The sequence below is a fragment of the Vicugna pacos genome, chromosome 2, assembly GCF_048564905.1.
Source record: "Vicugna pacos chromosome 2, VicPac4, whole genome shotgun sequence".
Taxonomy (NCBI): domain Eukaryota; kingdom Metazoa; phylum Chordata; class Mammalia; order Artiodactyla; family Camelidae; genus Vicugna; species Vicugna pacos.
The window spans coordinates 91,604,684-91,621,342 of NC_132988.1; the positions used below are offsets into that span (position 1 = coordinate 91,604,684).

Sequence of the window (16,659 nt, forward strand, 5' to 3'; positions counted from 1 at the left end):
GGGACAGCTGGTGACAGACACAATTTTGTCAAATCTTATACCATCCAGAATAAGTCACTTATTCCTTTTGTATCTCTGTTTCTCACTTATAAGATGAGGAAACAGACGTTTGTCTTCTCACAGGCCAGAAATGTTTTTTAACAAATCAGATAATGCTTGCAAAAGTACATTTGATAAAATGGTGCTAAACCAATTTAGAAAAAAATTCTATTCTGTATATTTGTTTGCACATTTTTCTGTCCTTTTGAGTCATTCAGAAAAAGAGAAGGAAACCATTAAGGGGAAGGGCATGGTTCTGCCAAATGCTGAACCTGGGTGCTTGTGGAATAGCTATCTTCGATGACAATACAAAAAAAAAAAAATACGGTGCTGTGAATTGTAGCAGAACCATCTGCTGATCAATGGCTCTAGTAGCTTCTTTCTCTGAATGACCCAAGACACTCCAAAAGCAAAAATTTGGTTGGCAAATCTTGATGTACTTGTCAAATGAAATGACTCACAGCAGGGCAAGTTAGTAGCTGCTGATAGAAAAGCAAAGAGAAGATTTAGCTGCATGTTGTGGACTGGCAGCCTGAGAACCAAGTTAGACTTGGGGATATATTTTGTAGAGCCTCACAATTTTGGTTGGTATTGTGTCGGAAAATGCTTGAATTGTCAAAATTTAAAAAGCTGGAAATTTCATATGGAAACAACTGGTTAGAGCCAAGTAGCTGCCCTGCCCGCTCCTTCAGACAGAACTGTTCTTTGTCAGGGTTGCCATAGTCTACATCCCTAATACCCTCTCCTGGTTCTCACTGACAGTGTCTAACTGGTCCCTCCAGTCCTTTGACTTCATAACCCCTGACTTTAGGACCCTCAAAAGGAGTCCTTAGGTTTTAAAGTCAATGGAAAGAAAGCTAGTTCAACATTATCTGAGGTAAACTGTTTTTCTTTTAATAGACATTCATAGATCACGTTAGAATAACAATCTTTCCTTTGTTTTAAAATGCATTGTAGTTGAATAAACTTTCATTTATATAACAATGGAGATATTCAGCTATTCCTATAGCTGCTAAAGCTCTCTTATGAAAGGCAAAGAATTCACTTTTCTATGGAAACAGCAACTACTAACTGCCTACCAAACTTTGCAAAAAGCAGCAGAATACAACGTGCAGTGGCAATTAGAATACTGCACTTGAAAACAATAGGAACTTTTAAGGAATTTGATTGCTGTTAACACCACCTACACATTTGGGGAATGTGTATTTTGGGAAGTTAACAGTATCAGCAGGATGCCACTGTTTCAAAGCATATTCCCTGGTTCAACAATGGAGAAAAAAGTCCTCAGTGGACAGATTGTACATAAACCGTGAGAGGGAGCACTGCGGCAGTGCTGGGAAACTGGGAGAATACAGTGACATTAAAGAGTTTGACTTGGTTTTTTTAGCCAGTACTGGACGTTAACCATCACTGGGCTGTTTTAGACAATTTCCACTGGCACGGTCTCACCTGGTTATTGTGTCTCATCTCAAGGAGTTTCAGTTCTTCAGTGGAAGGCAATTCCTTAGCAACTCCTACGATCAGCTGGTAAGTTTGATTTGCCTTAAGTAGTTGACCTCAAAAATGCAACAGTCTGCATATGCAAATACACATCATCACCACCATCTGACTATGTCATTCTGGACCAAAAGCTGCAAGAGAGCTTGAATCTCTCTTCCCTTAGTAAGAAAACCAACCCCCACCCCTCAAAAAAAAAAATCAATGAAATACAAAGTTGATTTGAGTATTTTATTTATAAATGTACATTTACTATAAAAGCTGTTGCATTTTAGACAACTTTTTGTTTTTATTTTTTTTTTTTACTATTTCTTAGAGGCATTTTAGAATAAATATTTTAAATGAAGGTTAGTGTAACTGATATAGAACATTGGCCCACCCAGAACAGTAACATCTTTTGGACGGACTCACATATGAGGTGGATCATTTCAGCTCGTTAAGTCTTACACTGAGTATAGATAACTATAATACGTATTGCATTAATACCACTACATAGAAAGAAGGAAGAAATGTCATGAAAGTTTGCTAGTGAAAAACAAAGAGTTGCCCATTTTTCTTTTTCCTTACGGAAGAGAAGGGGCTAGCTTTTGAAGTATAAGAAGAAAAAAAAGATACACTTCCTCAGGAACCATAAATCACTCACTTGCCTCATCTGTTTCTTAAACAAACACATTTACGCTGTAGCTCAACAAAGTAGAGCATCTTTTTTTTCCTGGGATCTCAAAGATTGTTTGAAAAGAAATAGATCATACTCATTATGCTGCACTGGAAAAAACAAGATCGAGTCTGCCCAAGCTGCCATGTAACAGACTCCAAATGAAATAGAAATCAAATATAAATAGAAACAGTTGGCAATTAGAATTTAGAAAATGTTGGAGATTATTCTGTGCTGGTGACTATTGTTCATTATGGGAAAGCACATTTCGCAGCTGGAGAATGGGGCTTTATTTTTCTTGACTTGATTCTAGCTTCAATACATGTACAATGAGTCTCACTAAGAAATATGTATAAATGGGTTTGTGAAACTAGAAGAGAATGTGCAATATTCATATAATCCTTACATAACAGATGGAATTCCACATGTAAAAAGTGTTCTATAAAAATCGGTTATGAATGATCATATTGTACATGTTTTTGTGCAGTATTTGCAGTAATGTACTCTGCTAATGTCATGCAAAGTGTAAACGCCCACATTATCAAAATATTTAATAAAACATGCAGGTGGTTAATCAAAATATTGGACTTACTCTGTACATTTTCAAAACGTTTTTCTTTTTAATTTTTTTCAATTTTTCTTTTTTTAGTATTTTTTCCCCCTGTCAAACAAGGAACAGCTCTATGAGAAGTCTTGAGAACTTGGAAATGACTTCACCTCTCTTCAATGCACTGCATCCATAATTCATCATTGACTATGTGCAACAGCTTTGCATTTTCTAAGGCACAATTTTTAATGAAATGATGTGTAAATTTCAATCTAACAACAGCTCATCCAAATGACAAAATGGTCAAAGTTTCTCCAGTGGCTGAGGAAATTTCTGCACTTAACATGGAACCCGCATGCAGAGAACCGTCTAGCATGTAAATAAATAATTGCTAGCCATACTCAATAAGACACAGAAAAAATTATTGCTTACATAACAGAAAAAACATCTACTTGATCTTCTTTTATGACTACATTAACCTATTCAGAGTATATCCATAGTCTACATTCACAAAATGTCATCTTCACTTATTTGCCATCATTTTAAGGCAGAATAAATAGTTCCCCTTTCCCCAGTCTTGAAGAAAACAGCCTGGAGATCTAAAACATGATGCTTTTTAGTAACTTGATTCCTCTCTGGGCCAGATGAAACTCATCACGCAGGGCAAACAATAAAGCAGCTCTCCCAAGAGTTCCTTGCTAAGCTTCTCCATGAGCAAGGTCCAGAATTCTCGGTAGTAAAGGGAGGTGGTGACAGAGGAGAGTGACGGAGAGCAGGTATCCATGAGAGTGGAAGCTAGGTTCCTGCTGATTGCACACTAGTGGCTTATCACATCAAATGTCATTTGGATTCTGTTAGGATGGACATAATGCTTTTCCTTAGCCACTTGTGCTTCAGACCCCCAAGAAGAACTTGCAGACACGGGTGAGCAGTGGTCACACCTAATGAGGGGCTGATCTCGATGAGAACTTCTATTCGCCTCATACTGAGCCTCTTATTGAATCCAGAGCCGGCAGAGAAGCATGCAATAAAGCCCTCTTAGCTAGCATGGACCCACCACTCTCTGGAAGATTAAACTTCCTCACAGATTTTGGTAATAACTTTGGAAATGATGACTGAATTATGTCCCTCTGATTTCTTCCTACCCTCGAGCAATGTCCCAGAGTGTAAGCCAAGCCGATATTGCAAGGGTTCTCTTTATTTGATGGGCCAGCCTAAATTAATGGCCTAACTTCCAAAGTACACACAATCTAATACTAGTGGTGCAATAATTTATTGGTATGACTTCTACCTCAAAAGGTAAGTAACACAAACGTCTCAGGATTACAGTATATATTATCAGACTAGCATCCTTGCATTAAAAACAAGTTACAGCTCAGAGCTATATGATGTGATTTTTAGTTTCTAAAATGCATTAACTGTATGCTCCTGTCTCAGAAGACTGCATGTCTCAAATTGGCATGTTTTGCATTTTCTGCAGCTCAATTCTGTAAACATAGGGTTTAATTCCTAGAAATGCTAAAAAAAAAAAAGTTTATTGCATCATTTATCTCATTAATTCCCAAAGAGGAGAATAACACATTTTAAACCGTAAGCCTGTTTGACCACACTAAGACCTGTTTTTGAACTATTCAGGATCATTACAATTCAATATTCTTTTGTATATACTGTGCAAATGCCAAAAAAAAAAAAGAAAAGAAAAAAGGAAACCAGGAAAAACACACTGTGCTATACAAAAAAAAAAAAAAAACCCAGAAAACCAGATACATCTTTCATAATAGCCTTTCAGAAATTAGATGAATGCTGAGAAGCCCCTGAACTTGGGGTTTTGTTAAACGTTTGGACACCCTCAGCAAGGAAATGGTGAGAGATCTGGAAGCTTGAAAACCACGTCACAACGTTGTGGGCTGGCCAGCACCTGGGACAGAGAAAAACAGCAACATTTGGTTAAGGTAGCCAACCATTCTTGCTTCAGATGTTGAAATATTTCTGAAATTAGCAATGGCCTTTGCCAAAGTCTCTTGCCTCTAGGGAGGGGAAACTTGTCCCCTCACTGCTACTCAACGTGTGGTCCAGGGATGAGCAGTTCTGGCATTACCTAGCGTGAGTAAGAAGTGCAGACTCTTGAGCCCCATCCCAGAACTGAACATGGAGCCCAGCAGAGTTTGGTTGAAATCCTTTGGATTTCATCCTCAACCAAATGATCTCCATCAAGTTTCCTACCATGTCTTCTGGGGCAAAAAAGCAAGAAAATAATCTCTCTTCTCTCAGTTTCTTTAGGTTTTGGTTTCTCTAAGAATAAATACATTGCAACAAGAGGAAGCTGACATATGATCCAGAAATAGGAATGTTAGATTTAGCAAATAAAATACAGAACACCCAATAAAATTTGAATTTTAGGTAAACAACAAATGCACTTTTTAGTAAGTATATCCCATGGGATATTTGGGATATACTTGTACTAAATCCTGAGCATGCAGTATTTGGGACATACACGTACTAAAAAAATTCATTCTTTATCTGAAATTCAAAAACATTTAACTGAGCATCTTGCATTTTATGTGGCAACCCTCTCTAGGAAGGATGGTTTGGGTTCCATATTTCCTGTGGAAACCTTCATAGCATTTCTCCTTGGTGTAGGTACTAGAGTTGTGATGAGGTAATCGCAACACTGGAAAAGACCCCTGGGATTTTGCATTAAATGCATTTCATGAGAGTGAATGATGGAAAAGACACAAAGATACAGTCATCCAACACCCAAGCACAAATGGCACAAGTTAAACACGTGACAGCTTGATTCGTGACAGGCAATTTGTTTTGCACTTCTATTCCCATTTACATACCAACTTAAAAACTGTTTACATTGCTTTTAGGGATTGCATTTTAATATGTTGTTATGCTATTTTTCCCCTCCAAGAGAAAAATTTCATTTAAATGTGACTAGTTACTTGAAGAAAACAGGATTATATATTCAGGTTTTATTATTCCACAAGATGAAATTATTTTATTTCACTTAGAATGCCTATGATGTCAACCACCTCTCATATCTATCCATTTCCCCTCTTCTCAACTCAGGTCAAAATCAAATTAAAAAAAGAAAAAAATTATTTTTAGCCATTTTCCCCATTCGACTCTCTTATTACATTTGGGTCCATTCAACCAGTTTGAGTGTATTCATACTTCTCTAGCCAATTTTCATTCTCTCCACCTCTTCCCTCTGAAGGTATAGTTTCTTCCTTCTGACACCAAGGAAGAAATGAGCAACACTATCAGATGTGTTGGTCATTCTCCCTGTCATTTGTTGACTTACTTAAAGTTTAGCTTAAAATGATACTAACATTTATTTGGAAAAACAAATAGGAGAAAAGAATTAGGAAAATTTGGAAAAAATAATCAGAGAGAAGGTAGCCATTATTGCTCACTATTAAAACATATTATGAAGCTATAATAAAGCTGATATTAGAGAATAAATAGGTTAATAAAACATAATACAATATCCAGAAATAGATCCAAATATATATGGGAACGTGGTTTATGAGAAAGCTGGCATTTCAAATTAATAAGAAAAAAAGAATTATTCATTAAGTTATAGTCACACCACTGGCTAACTGGAAAAAAATGAACCCCAACCACAGTACATTCCCCATGATCAGGTGTTTAACGCCAAAAAGGAAACAAACAATTCTAGGAGAAATCTCAGCTAAATTTATTTATACCCTTGGAGTAGTGAGAGTTTTTCTAAGTAGGTCACAAAACCCAGAACGCAAAAAGGAAAAAAAGGTATGTTTAATTACCTAAAATGAAAATCTTTTCTGTGAAAAAAAAATCACAAAGTGGAAAGACCAATGATAACCACAAAAAGTAGCAAATATAAAATGAAGGGAAATTTGCCTTAATTCACAAAGAACTCATAAAAATCGACTGCCAATAGAATAATGGGCAAAGGATAAAGAAATAAAAAAATGTTAATAGAAAAAGAAATATAAATGATAAACAAATATATGAAAAGATGTTTAAACTCACTTATAATTAAAGACCAAGGATCAAAAAAGCATTAAAGTTTTCTTTTCCTGCCTAGCAGAATGGAAATTTTAAAAGTCTGATGACATCCAGAGCTGACGTTGGCATGGAGAGAGAAAGAGGCTCTCATGTACTTTGCAGAGAGCGTGCACATTTCTGGATGATAATTAGGCAAGTTGCCTGAAAATTTAAAAAGCACATGCCTTTCAACTCAGCAGTCCCACTGCTCAGAATCTACTCTGTGGAAATACTTTCAAACGTTCATCAAGACTTACATATAAGGATGTTCACTGGAGCATTTAAAAAATAATATTAAAAAAAAACTGGAAAAAACTGAAGAGCTCATTCATAAAGAATTAGTTTTAAATTATGGTAAGTTCACACAATGGGACTGTCTGCAGTGATTGAAAAGCCATTAAAGAAAATGAGGAGAAAGAACATGCTATATGGAAAAACTGCCAAGATATATCATTAAGTTAAAGACAACAGTGACAAAAACTAAGTACCACTGTGGCTATGTCATTACCTTTGTGAAATAAAACCCAACATATATGCAGGTCGATGTGTCACACACATATGAGTGTGAGTGTGTGTGTGTGTGTGTGTGTGTGTGTGTGTGTGTATACATATACAAACATACCTTCTTCTTCCCAAGAAACTATTATTAGAAAATGATTACATGGTCAACTTGGGAGATTTTCACTTTTAATTTGTTATCTTTCTAAACAATCCAATTTTTCTAGCTTTATATCATTTATAACTTCTAGTTATTTATTCTTTTGAATATCAATATTGGTTATCTAGGCAGAGAAATAATGAGCCTTTTTGCTTTCTTCTTAGTACCTTAGTATTCTAAGCAACATCGTAGTAAAATATTGCATCAAAAATATTAAATAAAGAAAAATCATATCTTTGGTCTATCTCCAAGCATGTTACTTTTCATCTTGCAGGACAGTTACAGGAACTCCACGGTTCTTGTCTTTAGATTTGGAATCAAAGCAGTTAACGCCCTTTATATCTGTATACACAAGAGAAAAGCTGCTGGCCTAGATCCAAAATGCTAACTTTCAAAAGAAATGATAACAAAACACCCAAATTCTCAATTAAAATAAAAATCTGGATGAAAAACAAGTCACTGGCATCCAGAGGTGGGTTCAGGTCTGTTCTCTGCTGGCATCCTTCAAGCACTTTAAATTATGAAATAAATTCATATTTACAGCACTTTTCAAATCTGGCTCAACAGTCCTTCATCCCAACAGCACCCTCTTCTGGTTCCATGACTCACATTCAGCAGGTTAATGAGGTTGTGAAAAACTTCTAATTTACAGAAGATGATAGGAAAAAATCACTTTGAATTCAGGGATAAAAGGATTTAATTTTCTTTTCTAATGTATAAAAATGAAACAAATACAAATATAATTTAAATAAAATATAATTATTATATTATACACATATAATATTATATAATGTAATATATTATATATGTATTTGTGTATGTATGTATATGTATTTATGGTGTATATATGGTATATTATTTATCCCATATTTTATATGTATAATACATAGTATAGAAATTAATATTAACACTATGTATATATAATAAGGATTCAGAGGCTAGCCACTGGCTTGTTTCAGATTTTCTAAACAGCAGCTGGGCAACAGCACCCCCTGGTGGCCTCACCCAAAATAACATGAACTTTCTAAAGTAAGAGACTCAAATCATAAAGATGGGAGGGCAGCTGCTCAAGGGAGCTTCCAGGAAGCACGTATCTGTTAAGCTTTTGTTAGTATGTACTAAGGTATTTTGGAGGAGCGCAGGGATTCACAGAGAAGTAGAACCCACCATTCTGTCTCTCAAAGAGCTTTCAATTTAGTCGGGAACAAGCCCATGTTATGTCATGAGACTCTTGAATGTAGGCATGTAGATACTGAGGGGCTGGTGCTGGATCTGAAGAACAGTGGAGCGCCATTCTCCGCACCTGGCCCACCCCTCAAACGCTGCTGGTCTTCTACAGAGACGCCTCAACAAATGAATAGGGGTTCACAGACCTAATATCATCTCTGTCTCTCACTGAAGTCTCTGTGGTGAGCTCAGGAGTGTCTCAAACTTGGTCTACATTTTTACCTGCTGGTGTATTACTGCACTTCTGGATAAAAAGAATTTGGCCACATGGCAGCAGTACTTCCAGTAAGAAGCCAGTGTTAAATAAGGGGTTATTTCATTACCATTTCTTTTACCTGGGTGCTAAGAAACCTTTCCTTCCGCGTGGGAGTGTCAACTGACGAGGAGGAATGAATGAATTCCTGAATGGGGGCCTACGAAAGACAGATGCTTGTGCTCACTCGCCTCAAGGTATTTCCCCCCGGGACTTACTTCTGGATCGCATGTAGCAGTCATTACAGTTTAGAAGACCGTTTCGAATCCTAACATCCGTCCCGCTCACTGCATCTCCGAGCTGTCCTTTACAGATTCCACACTGCAGGGTAGAAAGGACAGAAGTTGTAAGGTGCACAAGGGACTGTTTCTCTGTGATGCTTAGTTATTGTTCACACGAACAGCACAACAATCACTTCTGCAACCTCTACACGTGTTGAGCGTATGTGTGTTACCTGCTGCACCGAGGTGACTTCCAGCTACGACATACGTTTAGCATTTCATCCTCACTCCTGGCATTTACAGGGGAAGTTCAGACAGTTTAGCTCACTTGTCCAAGGCTGTGAAGTCGGTAACGGCATCGGGTTGATGCCAAAGCCTGTGCACAGCAGCACTCAATCAAAATGGAAGAGCCATTTTAAACAGACTAAATCCTGGTGGTTTTAAGTAGACACATGGCCCAGGAATTATACATTGAAACTTGTCTCTGAATACTCTTCAAATGCTTTTCAGCACTGCCGGTGAGTTCTACCAGACCACAATGACGGGGAAGTAGCCGTTCCGCCTTAAGTTTCCACGTTAGGGCAGTGCCCCCTAGAGTAAGACAGCCACTGGGCATGGGACTCCTTTCAGCCAAGCCAGCCTGGTGCAGAAGGAGACTGAGATACACTGTCCTGGCTGGACCAGAGGCGGCGGCAGTGGGGGTGGCTTCACGCCAGCCTCTCACGGGGGGATCATGACCCAGCCCAGGAGAAGAGGGCCAGCCCCAGACTCATGCTCTAAGTCATCCTGGGCAGAGGGAGGTTTCATCCAAATGATGGTTACAAGCTGCACCTGCATCAGAAGGGTAGGGGATCAATTCCAGAGGGGATGTACCTCAGAGCATCAGGCCAGCTCCAGGGAGTGAATGACGACAGAGAACAAAGGCCTTGACAGACAAGAACACAAGTCCCCCATCTGTTGAGAATCTGCAAAGACTCTTCACCACCTTGATTATTTTGAGTTCAGGTAAAGTTTCTGAGAATAAACCCTGGTGTTGGAACATATTATCTTTGTATTACCGTGATAATTTTAAAGTATCTACCTTGAGTCTCAAAACAGTCCTAGACAACTTAGGATATACATTGTCTATGTGAATTTTACAATGAGAATGTTGATAAATTGAGTTTAATTAAGTCACCATGTTGCGTTTTGTCCCTGATAAGTTTTGCTTTCCAGGTACTACCAACATTATTACATTAAGAATTTGCGGCCAACTTCATTCACTTTCTCTTAGATAGTAGTAGAGTAGGAATTATTTTAAACCCTTTTTAGTTTACTTTATAGCTGAGGGGGCTATCAACAAGAAACAAGACAAAATTGAAGAAGGACAAAAAAAGCACATTAGAGTTACAAAGAGAAATAAATGCTTTTTATTCAGAGCTAGAGGGTTTGGCTTCAAAATTGTATTATTTAATTATAAAAATTATATTAATTTCAAACATGTCCTGAGTGAAAAAAAAGGAAATGCTGGTGTAGTCCAACCTGTACATTTTATAACAAATCAGCCACAAGTGGTTAGCTCACCTACTTATTAACAGGAGATGTGGGACTAGAATCTAGGCCTCCTCATTTTCAGTTATTCATTAACTCAGTCATCTAAAAACACTAATTGGTACCATCTCTGTTGGGCCCAGAGGAAACAGTGGTGAGCCAGACGGATGCGGTCCCTGCCCTTATGGAGGTAACAGTTCATTACAGGAGAGGATGATTAGTTCAGGAGTGAGTGATAAGGACCACTGTAAGGACCTGTAACAAAGGCGGCTGGACTCAGTGGGGTGAGCAGGGCAGCCTCTCAGAGGGAGTGATACTCATTCTATGAATTAACTGTTTTATAAGACACGTTGCACAAATCTGTTTTGCTTCCTCTAACCCGACATCCCGGAGGGATACGTGATCGGAGAGTTTCACCCCGAAGGATGACTCCACGCACACTTCTGTGCACAGCCTACCGTGGGGGCACCTCCCCGGCAAAGCCGCCAGGACGCCCAGAAGGCATCACTCAGTCCAGAATGAGGCCAAACACATCACGACGTTGGGCGTAGGGAGAAGAGTGAAGAACACGTACCCTAAAGCACTGGATGTGGAAGTAGAGACTGAGGGTCTCGATGATCATTGCAGCCCCCTTACCCAGCGGAAGCCCACACGAGGAGCACAGCTTCTTGCCACTGATAGACCTAGGGTGCAAAACACAGGGAAGAGCGAAGGCTTCTGTTCAGAATCCTTGGTCAAACACAAAATATGCTGCCTCATGCAAAAAAAAAAAAATGAAAACATGGGTTTTTAAAACATTGACATCATTAATGAAATGACAATTAACTGATAATGAACAAGAATTAAGCATTAGATAGAAGATGAGACAATTGATAGATTACATACAACAGGCCTCCACTGTGGCATGGAATTGTGTGTGTGTGTGTGTGTGTTAGTTATTATAAAAAGTTTGTGTTGGAGTCCATTAACCACAGCAATCAAATGCCTTGAAATGATTCAATGTATTATCGTAAGTTTTCTGAAGTCCTAAAAGACAATCAAGTTTCGCTCTACTAAGGTTTCAGTGTTGCCTTAACTTTTCCCATCATTGGTTCAATGGCCCGGCCCACTAAGGCATTTCTCTTCACTTATTAAAAAATACTTTGCTGTTCTTTAAAAAGAAAGAGGGAAATGTGATTCAGCCCACCAGGTACCAGGCAGGTAAGGGGTCAAATCCCTGCTCTGACACCGAGTTCTGTGAGCTGGTGTGAAGAGCTCACACCGGCATGGGCAGGGGGGCTGTCCTCTGCCGCAGCTGTCCTGCAGCTGAGATCACACCGCAGTGATGCCGACTGCCTGGGAAACTCTTGGAATTACACAAGAAACTTCAAAATACACAGTCTCATTCAGAAGCTACCAGGAACCAGAGACAGAAGAAACAGGAAGGAAGAGGAGAAAACAGGAGGAGGTGCCCTCAGCAAACCCTCTGTATTAGGATTTCCCTCTGACCCAGTAGTGAAAGGAAATTTCTAAATCGAAGAAAACCTGAGTACTCAGTAATTTCTCTCTCCAGTGACTGGGAGCTCAGGCAGCTTTTAAGACCATCATGGGGCCCAATTAACGTCCAGAAGCAATCATTAGAGAGCTTGAGTAGAGTGAGAGAGGGGGTGAAGTTTCGTTCCTCAGCCCCCGCCCGCTTCACTGTAAGAGCCATCAGCGGATCCTGCCTAGAAGGACCGAGCCGTCTTGGAGGGAAAGGCGCCGACAGAGGAGCCCAGCACTTGTCTGGTGGATTTCATTATTAGATTGCAGGTTCCACACAATGTAATTAAAGCCGATGGCCACAGCCGTGCCAGCGTTACACACTTGGCTCTTCCGATCGTGGGCTGATACAATCTTCAGGCGGATGGGGATGTATTCTTTCCTCCTGTGTCTGTGTGTGTGTGTGTGTGTGTGTGAAGAGACACAGGTGGACAAATCCCTCATGATCATCCAGCAGGCACTAATTCGGCTGTGACTGTGCTCGGCAGGCTCTAGTCAAAACAAAGCAGCCTCAGAAAGGCTTGCTGACCCCTTGTACCTGTTTGGTGACTGGCCAGGAGGGGTAGGTGAGCAGGGGGACAAGTGCCCAGCCTGGAAGTTCTCGCGAGGGCTTTTCCTGCAACACGGTAGAGGAGCCAAACATCACGACAAGGAAAGAGAAGCCCAATGCCACAAGAAAAGACATTTCAGGTAAGAACAAAAAAAGGAATCGCCTCTGTGACAACCAAATAAAGGACACACAAAGGACACACAAAAGTTAATTCCATCTAGCAAAGATTATACAGACTAATATCAAAACCAGCCTGGCATTATTGAACAGAAAAAACAGAATAGTTTCCTACTTTTTATTTCTGCCAGGTTCTTTGCTAGTTAAAATTGTACGTGGAGTCAGATTAAAATTATGGACTGGGTGGGAGGGGAGAGATGAGTAGGGATGTAGGGAAAAGCTCTTAAAGAGAGCCCAGAAATAAAGGGAAGTGCTTAAGGGGGTGTTTTTTAGTGGGGTGGCCTCCTCCCCTGCTCAGAAATTAATCACGGGTACACGTGATCAGGAGTGATGTTCAAAACATTTAATAACTGCTGCGTTATAGGCGTCTACAAAGCAGAATGGTCCCCAGCCAGGAGCTCCTAAAATGGTTTACACATGAGCCCTGCCTATGATTAAGCTGTCAGTTCTGGGCTCTTGCTTTGAAAAGTTAATTTCACTTGTAAAGAAAGGGATAGAACGCAGAAAAGAATGAGGAAAAAAGAAATGCCACATCAATGTGAACAGAGCATGAGGCCATCTGTCCTGTAACTGCTTTCAGAATAACTCCCCGAGCCCCTCCCCTCCCCAGCCACCCTCAGGCAGAGCTTTTCTTCTCCAAACATAGCTTCCCAGGGATGTCCTGAAGTGTAAGGACCACCGCCTCAACAGAGGTTGAAAACCACCATGATAATCAATGACAGTGATGATTCCTTCTACGTGATTTTACCTTTTATTAATTCTGCGTGTCATCTAGACACATAGAAATGAAATTGGATAGACAGAGGAAAAGGGGGAAATGGTTCAAAACTGTACAGAGAAAAACACGTAACAAGAAAAGTAAGATAAAAAGATTAAGTTATAAAGCAAGTTATCATCATCATCATCATCACCATCACTGAGTTTATCAATACCACCACCTACACTGTGTAGTATTTAATACCTGCCAGGCACAAAACCCTACGAGGTGGGTACTGCCAGTGTTCCCATTTTAGACATGAGGAAACTGAGGCAGAGAAAGATAAAGTATCTTGCTCAAAGTTCTATGCAGGCAAGCGGCAGAATCCAAATTTGAATCCTGGTGGTCTGGCTCCAGGTAGCATGACTCGATAAAGTATAATGAAAGTTATATTTTAAAAACTGATTACAAGGGCCCTCTGGCTGAAATATGATTTTACTGTGGAACTGTGGGCTGACTCTGACTCCCTCTACCACTTAACCAGTCAAGTACTTTGGTTAAGTCATTTAATTTCCTTGAGACTCAATGTCCTCATCTGTAAAATGTGAATAATAACCCAATAAAGTTATTGGGAGAGTTCAGTGAGTTAATATATAAAAAGAAGAGGAGAGAAATATATGTAAACTTTTCAACATAGTGTCTATTAATATTGGTATACTTTGAAAATAATGGGAATTATTACTATTGTGAAAAAATACAATTCTTACAAAATTAGAATGGAACCTGGGGTAAGTTACTTAAGGGGAAAAAATGGTAATGAGACAAACACATTTTTTTTCCTTGAAAGAACGTTTGTCAATAGGCTCTGAGACAATTTAACTCACTTAAATAAGTTGCTCATGCAGCAGACCTGCAAAATCTTTCCAATGCTTAGATTTGTGGGTTAAAAATCTTTCTTTGCCTCTTTTCAGTTGCTAAATTCAGAGTAAATATTTACTTGCCAGGAAGATTGTCCCAAACTTCCGCAAATATTTATTCCCTTGTCAATGACAGGCAATGGAGTGACAAGCACAAAAATGCTGCTAACATCTTGCCATCTCACACTTTTTCAGTTTTCCCCCTTAGTCAATTAAAAGAAAAAAGAAATTCCACATCCATCTTATTTGGTTACTCACTTTCGTCTTTCACTTGGAGACTCAATCTGATGGTTAATGGTCTTATCCAACGAGAGGGTTTTGGGCTTCACATCTTCTAAAATGTGCGTTGGTGGGTTTGATACCTGCTGATTCTGGGATGGATCTAAGGCCAAGTAAAGAGCATACACTTAGTGCTCAATAAAGGCATCACCTAGTGCTTAGTAATCACCTCGCTTTTAAGCGCTAATGCCTCCTGAGGTCCCACAGTGATTTCATGGAGCCTCTGGACACATGGTGGTGGAATTTTGTTCACTGTGCTGTTTAGCACAAGCTGGAAGAGAAGCCTGCAGCCTGAGAGGCCATATCTGTCTGGACGATGTGGGGGTGGGGGTTGGCTGGTCTTCTCCATTCTCACCCTGAGCTAGCTGTGGGTTCACCCCACAGGGCGGGGACCCAGCGTCCGTATCCAGCGGATGGTCCTGATGGGTTCCTTTTGATACAGGGTTCTCAGAATGAGTCAAAACTCCTTGAGTTAGGCTGTTAAAATAAATAAATGTATTTCAGAACAGGGATAAAAGCAACTGAACTAAACTTACTGATCTTACCCTCAGGACATGTAAGTACCAATTACAATATGAAAAAAGAAATGGGGCTAACTAAATATTTATTTTTATTTTAAATTAGATTTAACTTGGATTTAAAATACTGTAAAATGCTATTCATTTTCATTATCTATCAATTTAACAAACTTAAGTGGGACACCACGGCCTCTTCTTAACCTCCAGACACATTAACCCTTCAGACACATTAACCATTTCCAGTGAGCAATATTTTAGGTTTGGGACTCTGAATAGACAGTATACTCCTTTGATGATCTATACTGCCTCTCCTTATTTAAAAAAAGGTTTTAGCTATTTAAATATAAGGCTATTTATATTCAGTAGCATAAGGACACTGACTTCAGAGCTGTTAGAATGTGTTCAAGCAATAGTATACGCATAACGTATTATTGAAATGATCATTTCAAAGCCGAATATGATTTGCATTAGTGATGGGCATCTTTCCTGGGGTGAAGGGGTAGAGCCTGGCTTTGTGCAGGTGGACGGTCAGCCTGGTTTGGCTCATACCTGCCCTTTTCCTCCAGTGGGGCACCTTCCTGAGTCTTTAGCAATGAGTCACTGTTGTCCCCCTGGAATGGTTTCTTCTGTCTTATCGTTTGCTCTTCTTCTCGACAGTTTTCCAAGTCCATCTTATTCTAATGGGGAAAACAAAGATAATCTTGAATATAATTTTTAAACACACTGACAATACATGTATCTGGCCATGGGATATTTGAAGCAGTTTTTCAATCATGTTGCCTACAATTTAAAGACAGTCATCCAAATTAATTAAATAGCAACTGATTTCCAACAATTTGAAATGAACATGTCATCTGGGTCTCTCTCAAAAGTTACCATAAAAGGGAATTGGCTAGAAAGCCCATCTTTCAAAATAAAACAAAGTCATATTGTTTTGAACTTGTTCATTTCGGGACAAGTGGCTTTCTAGTGCCCAGGCAGTTCTTTTAAAATACAGACTATGGAGTTTAACCTTTAAAAATTGTATAAAAATAATTTTTAAAAAACCTTTAATTTAAACTTTCAATAAAAAATACACTTCAAATTTTGGCATTTAAAAGTGGCTGGTGGATACTGAAAAGCTGTTGGACAGGGTAGAATTCCTTTGATTATAATATATAAACAACTTATTTTAAAATCTAGGAAATGTTTCATATTTTAAATATCATTATAGTACATGAAAGAGATATGAAAGGTTTGACTTTGTGATAATCTGTGTATACAAGAGCAAATATAAGCAATAATCTGGACTTTCTGAGTAACTAGGTAATACTGAATTTAGTTGATTGCTTTTGT

At 39.0% G+C, this 16,659-nt stretch overlaps 1 protein-coding gene across 6 annotated transcripts in view; it reads right to left on the reverse strand.

The window, feature by feature from the left end:
* Positions 1–1,753: 1,753 nt before the first annotated feature.
* Positions 1,754–16,659, reverse strand: part of LIMCH1 (LIM and calponin homology domains 1) — a 306,743-nt gene continuing 291,837 nt past the window's right edge. For 4 of the 6 annotated variants that reach the window (XM_015244034.3, XM_006209773.3, XM_031687488.2 and 1 more), the window contains 6 exons: positions 15,874–16,001; positions 15,162–15,283; positions 14,786–14,909; positions 11,240–11,348; positions 9,133–9,235; positions 1,754–4,656 (listed from right to left, as the gene is read on the reverse strand). In XM_015244034.3, coding sequence (XP_015099520.1) covers positions 4,631–4,656; positions 9,133–9,235; positions 11,240–11,348; positions 14,786–14,909; positions 15,162–15,283; positions 15,874–16,001 — 612 coding nt within the window. In that variant the 3' untranslated portion in view covers positions 1,754–4,630. Of the gene's footprint in view, positions 4,657–9,132; positions 9,236–11,239; positions 11,349–12,724; positions 12,803–14,785; positions 14,910–15,161; positions 15,284–15,873; positions 16,002–16,659 lie in introns of all 6 variants that reach the window. The other 2 variants (XM_072944686.1, XM_031687483.2) reach the window with 1 other exon arrangement.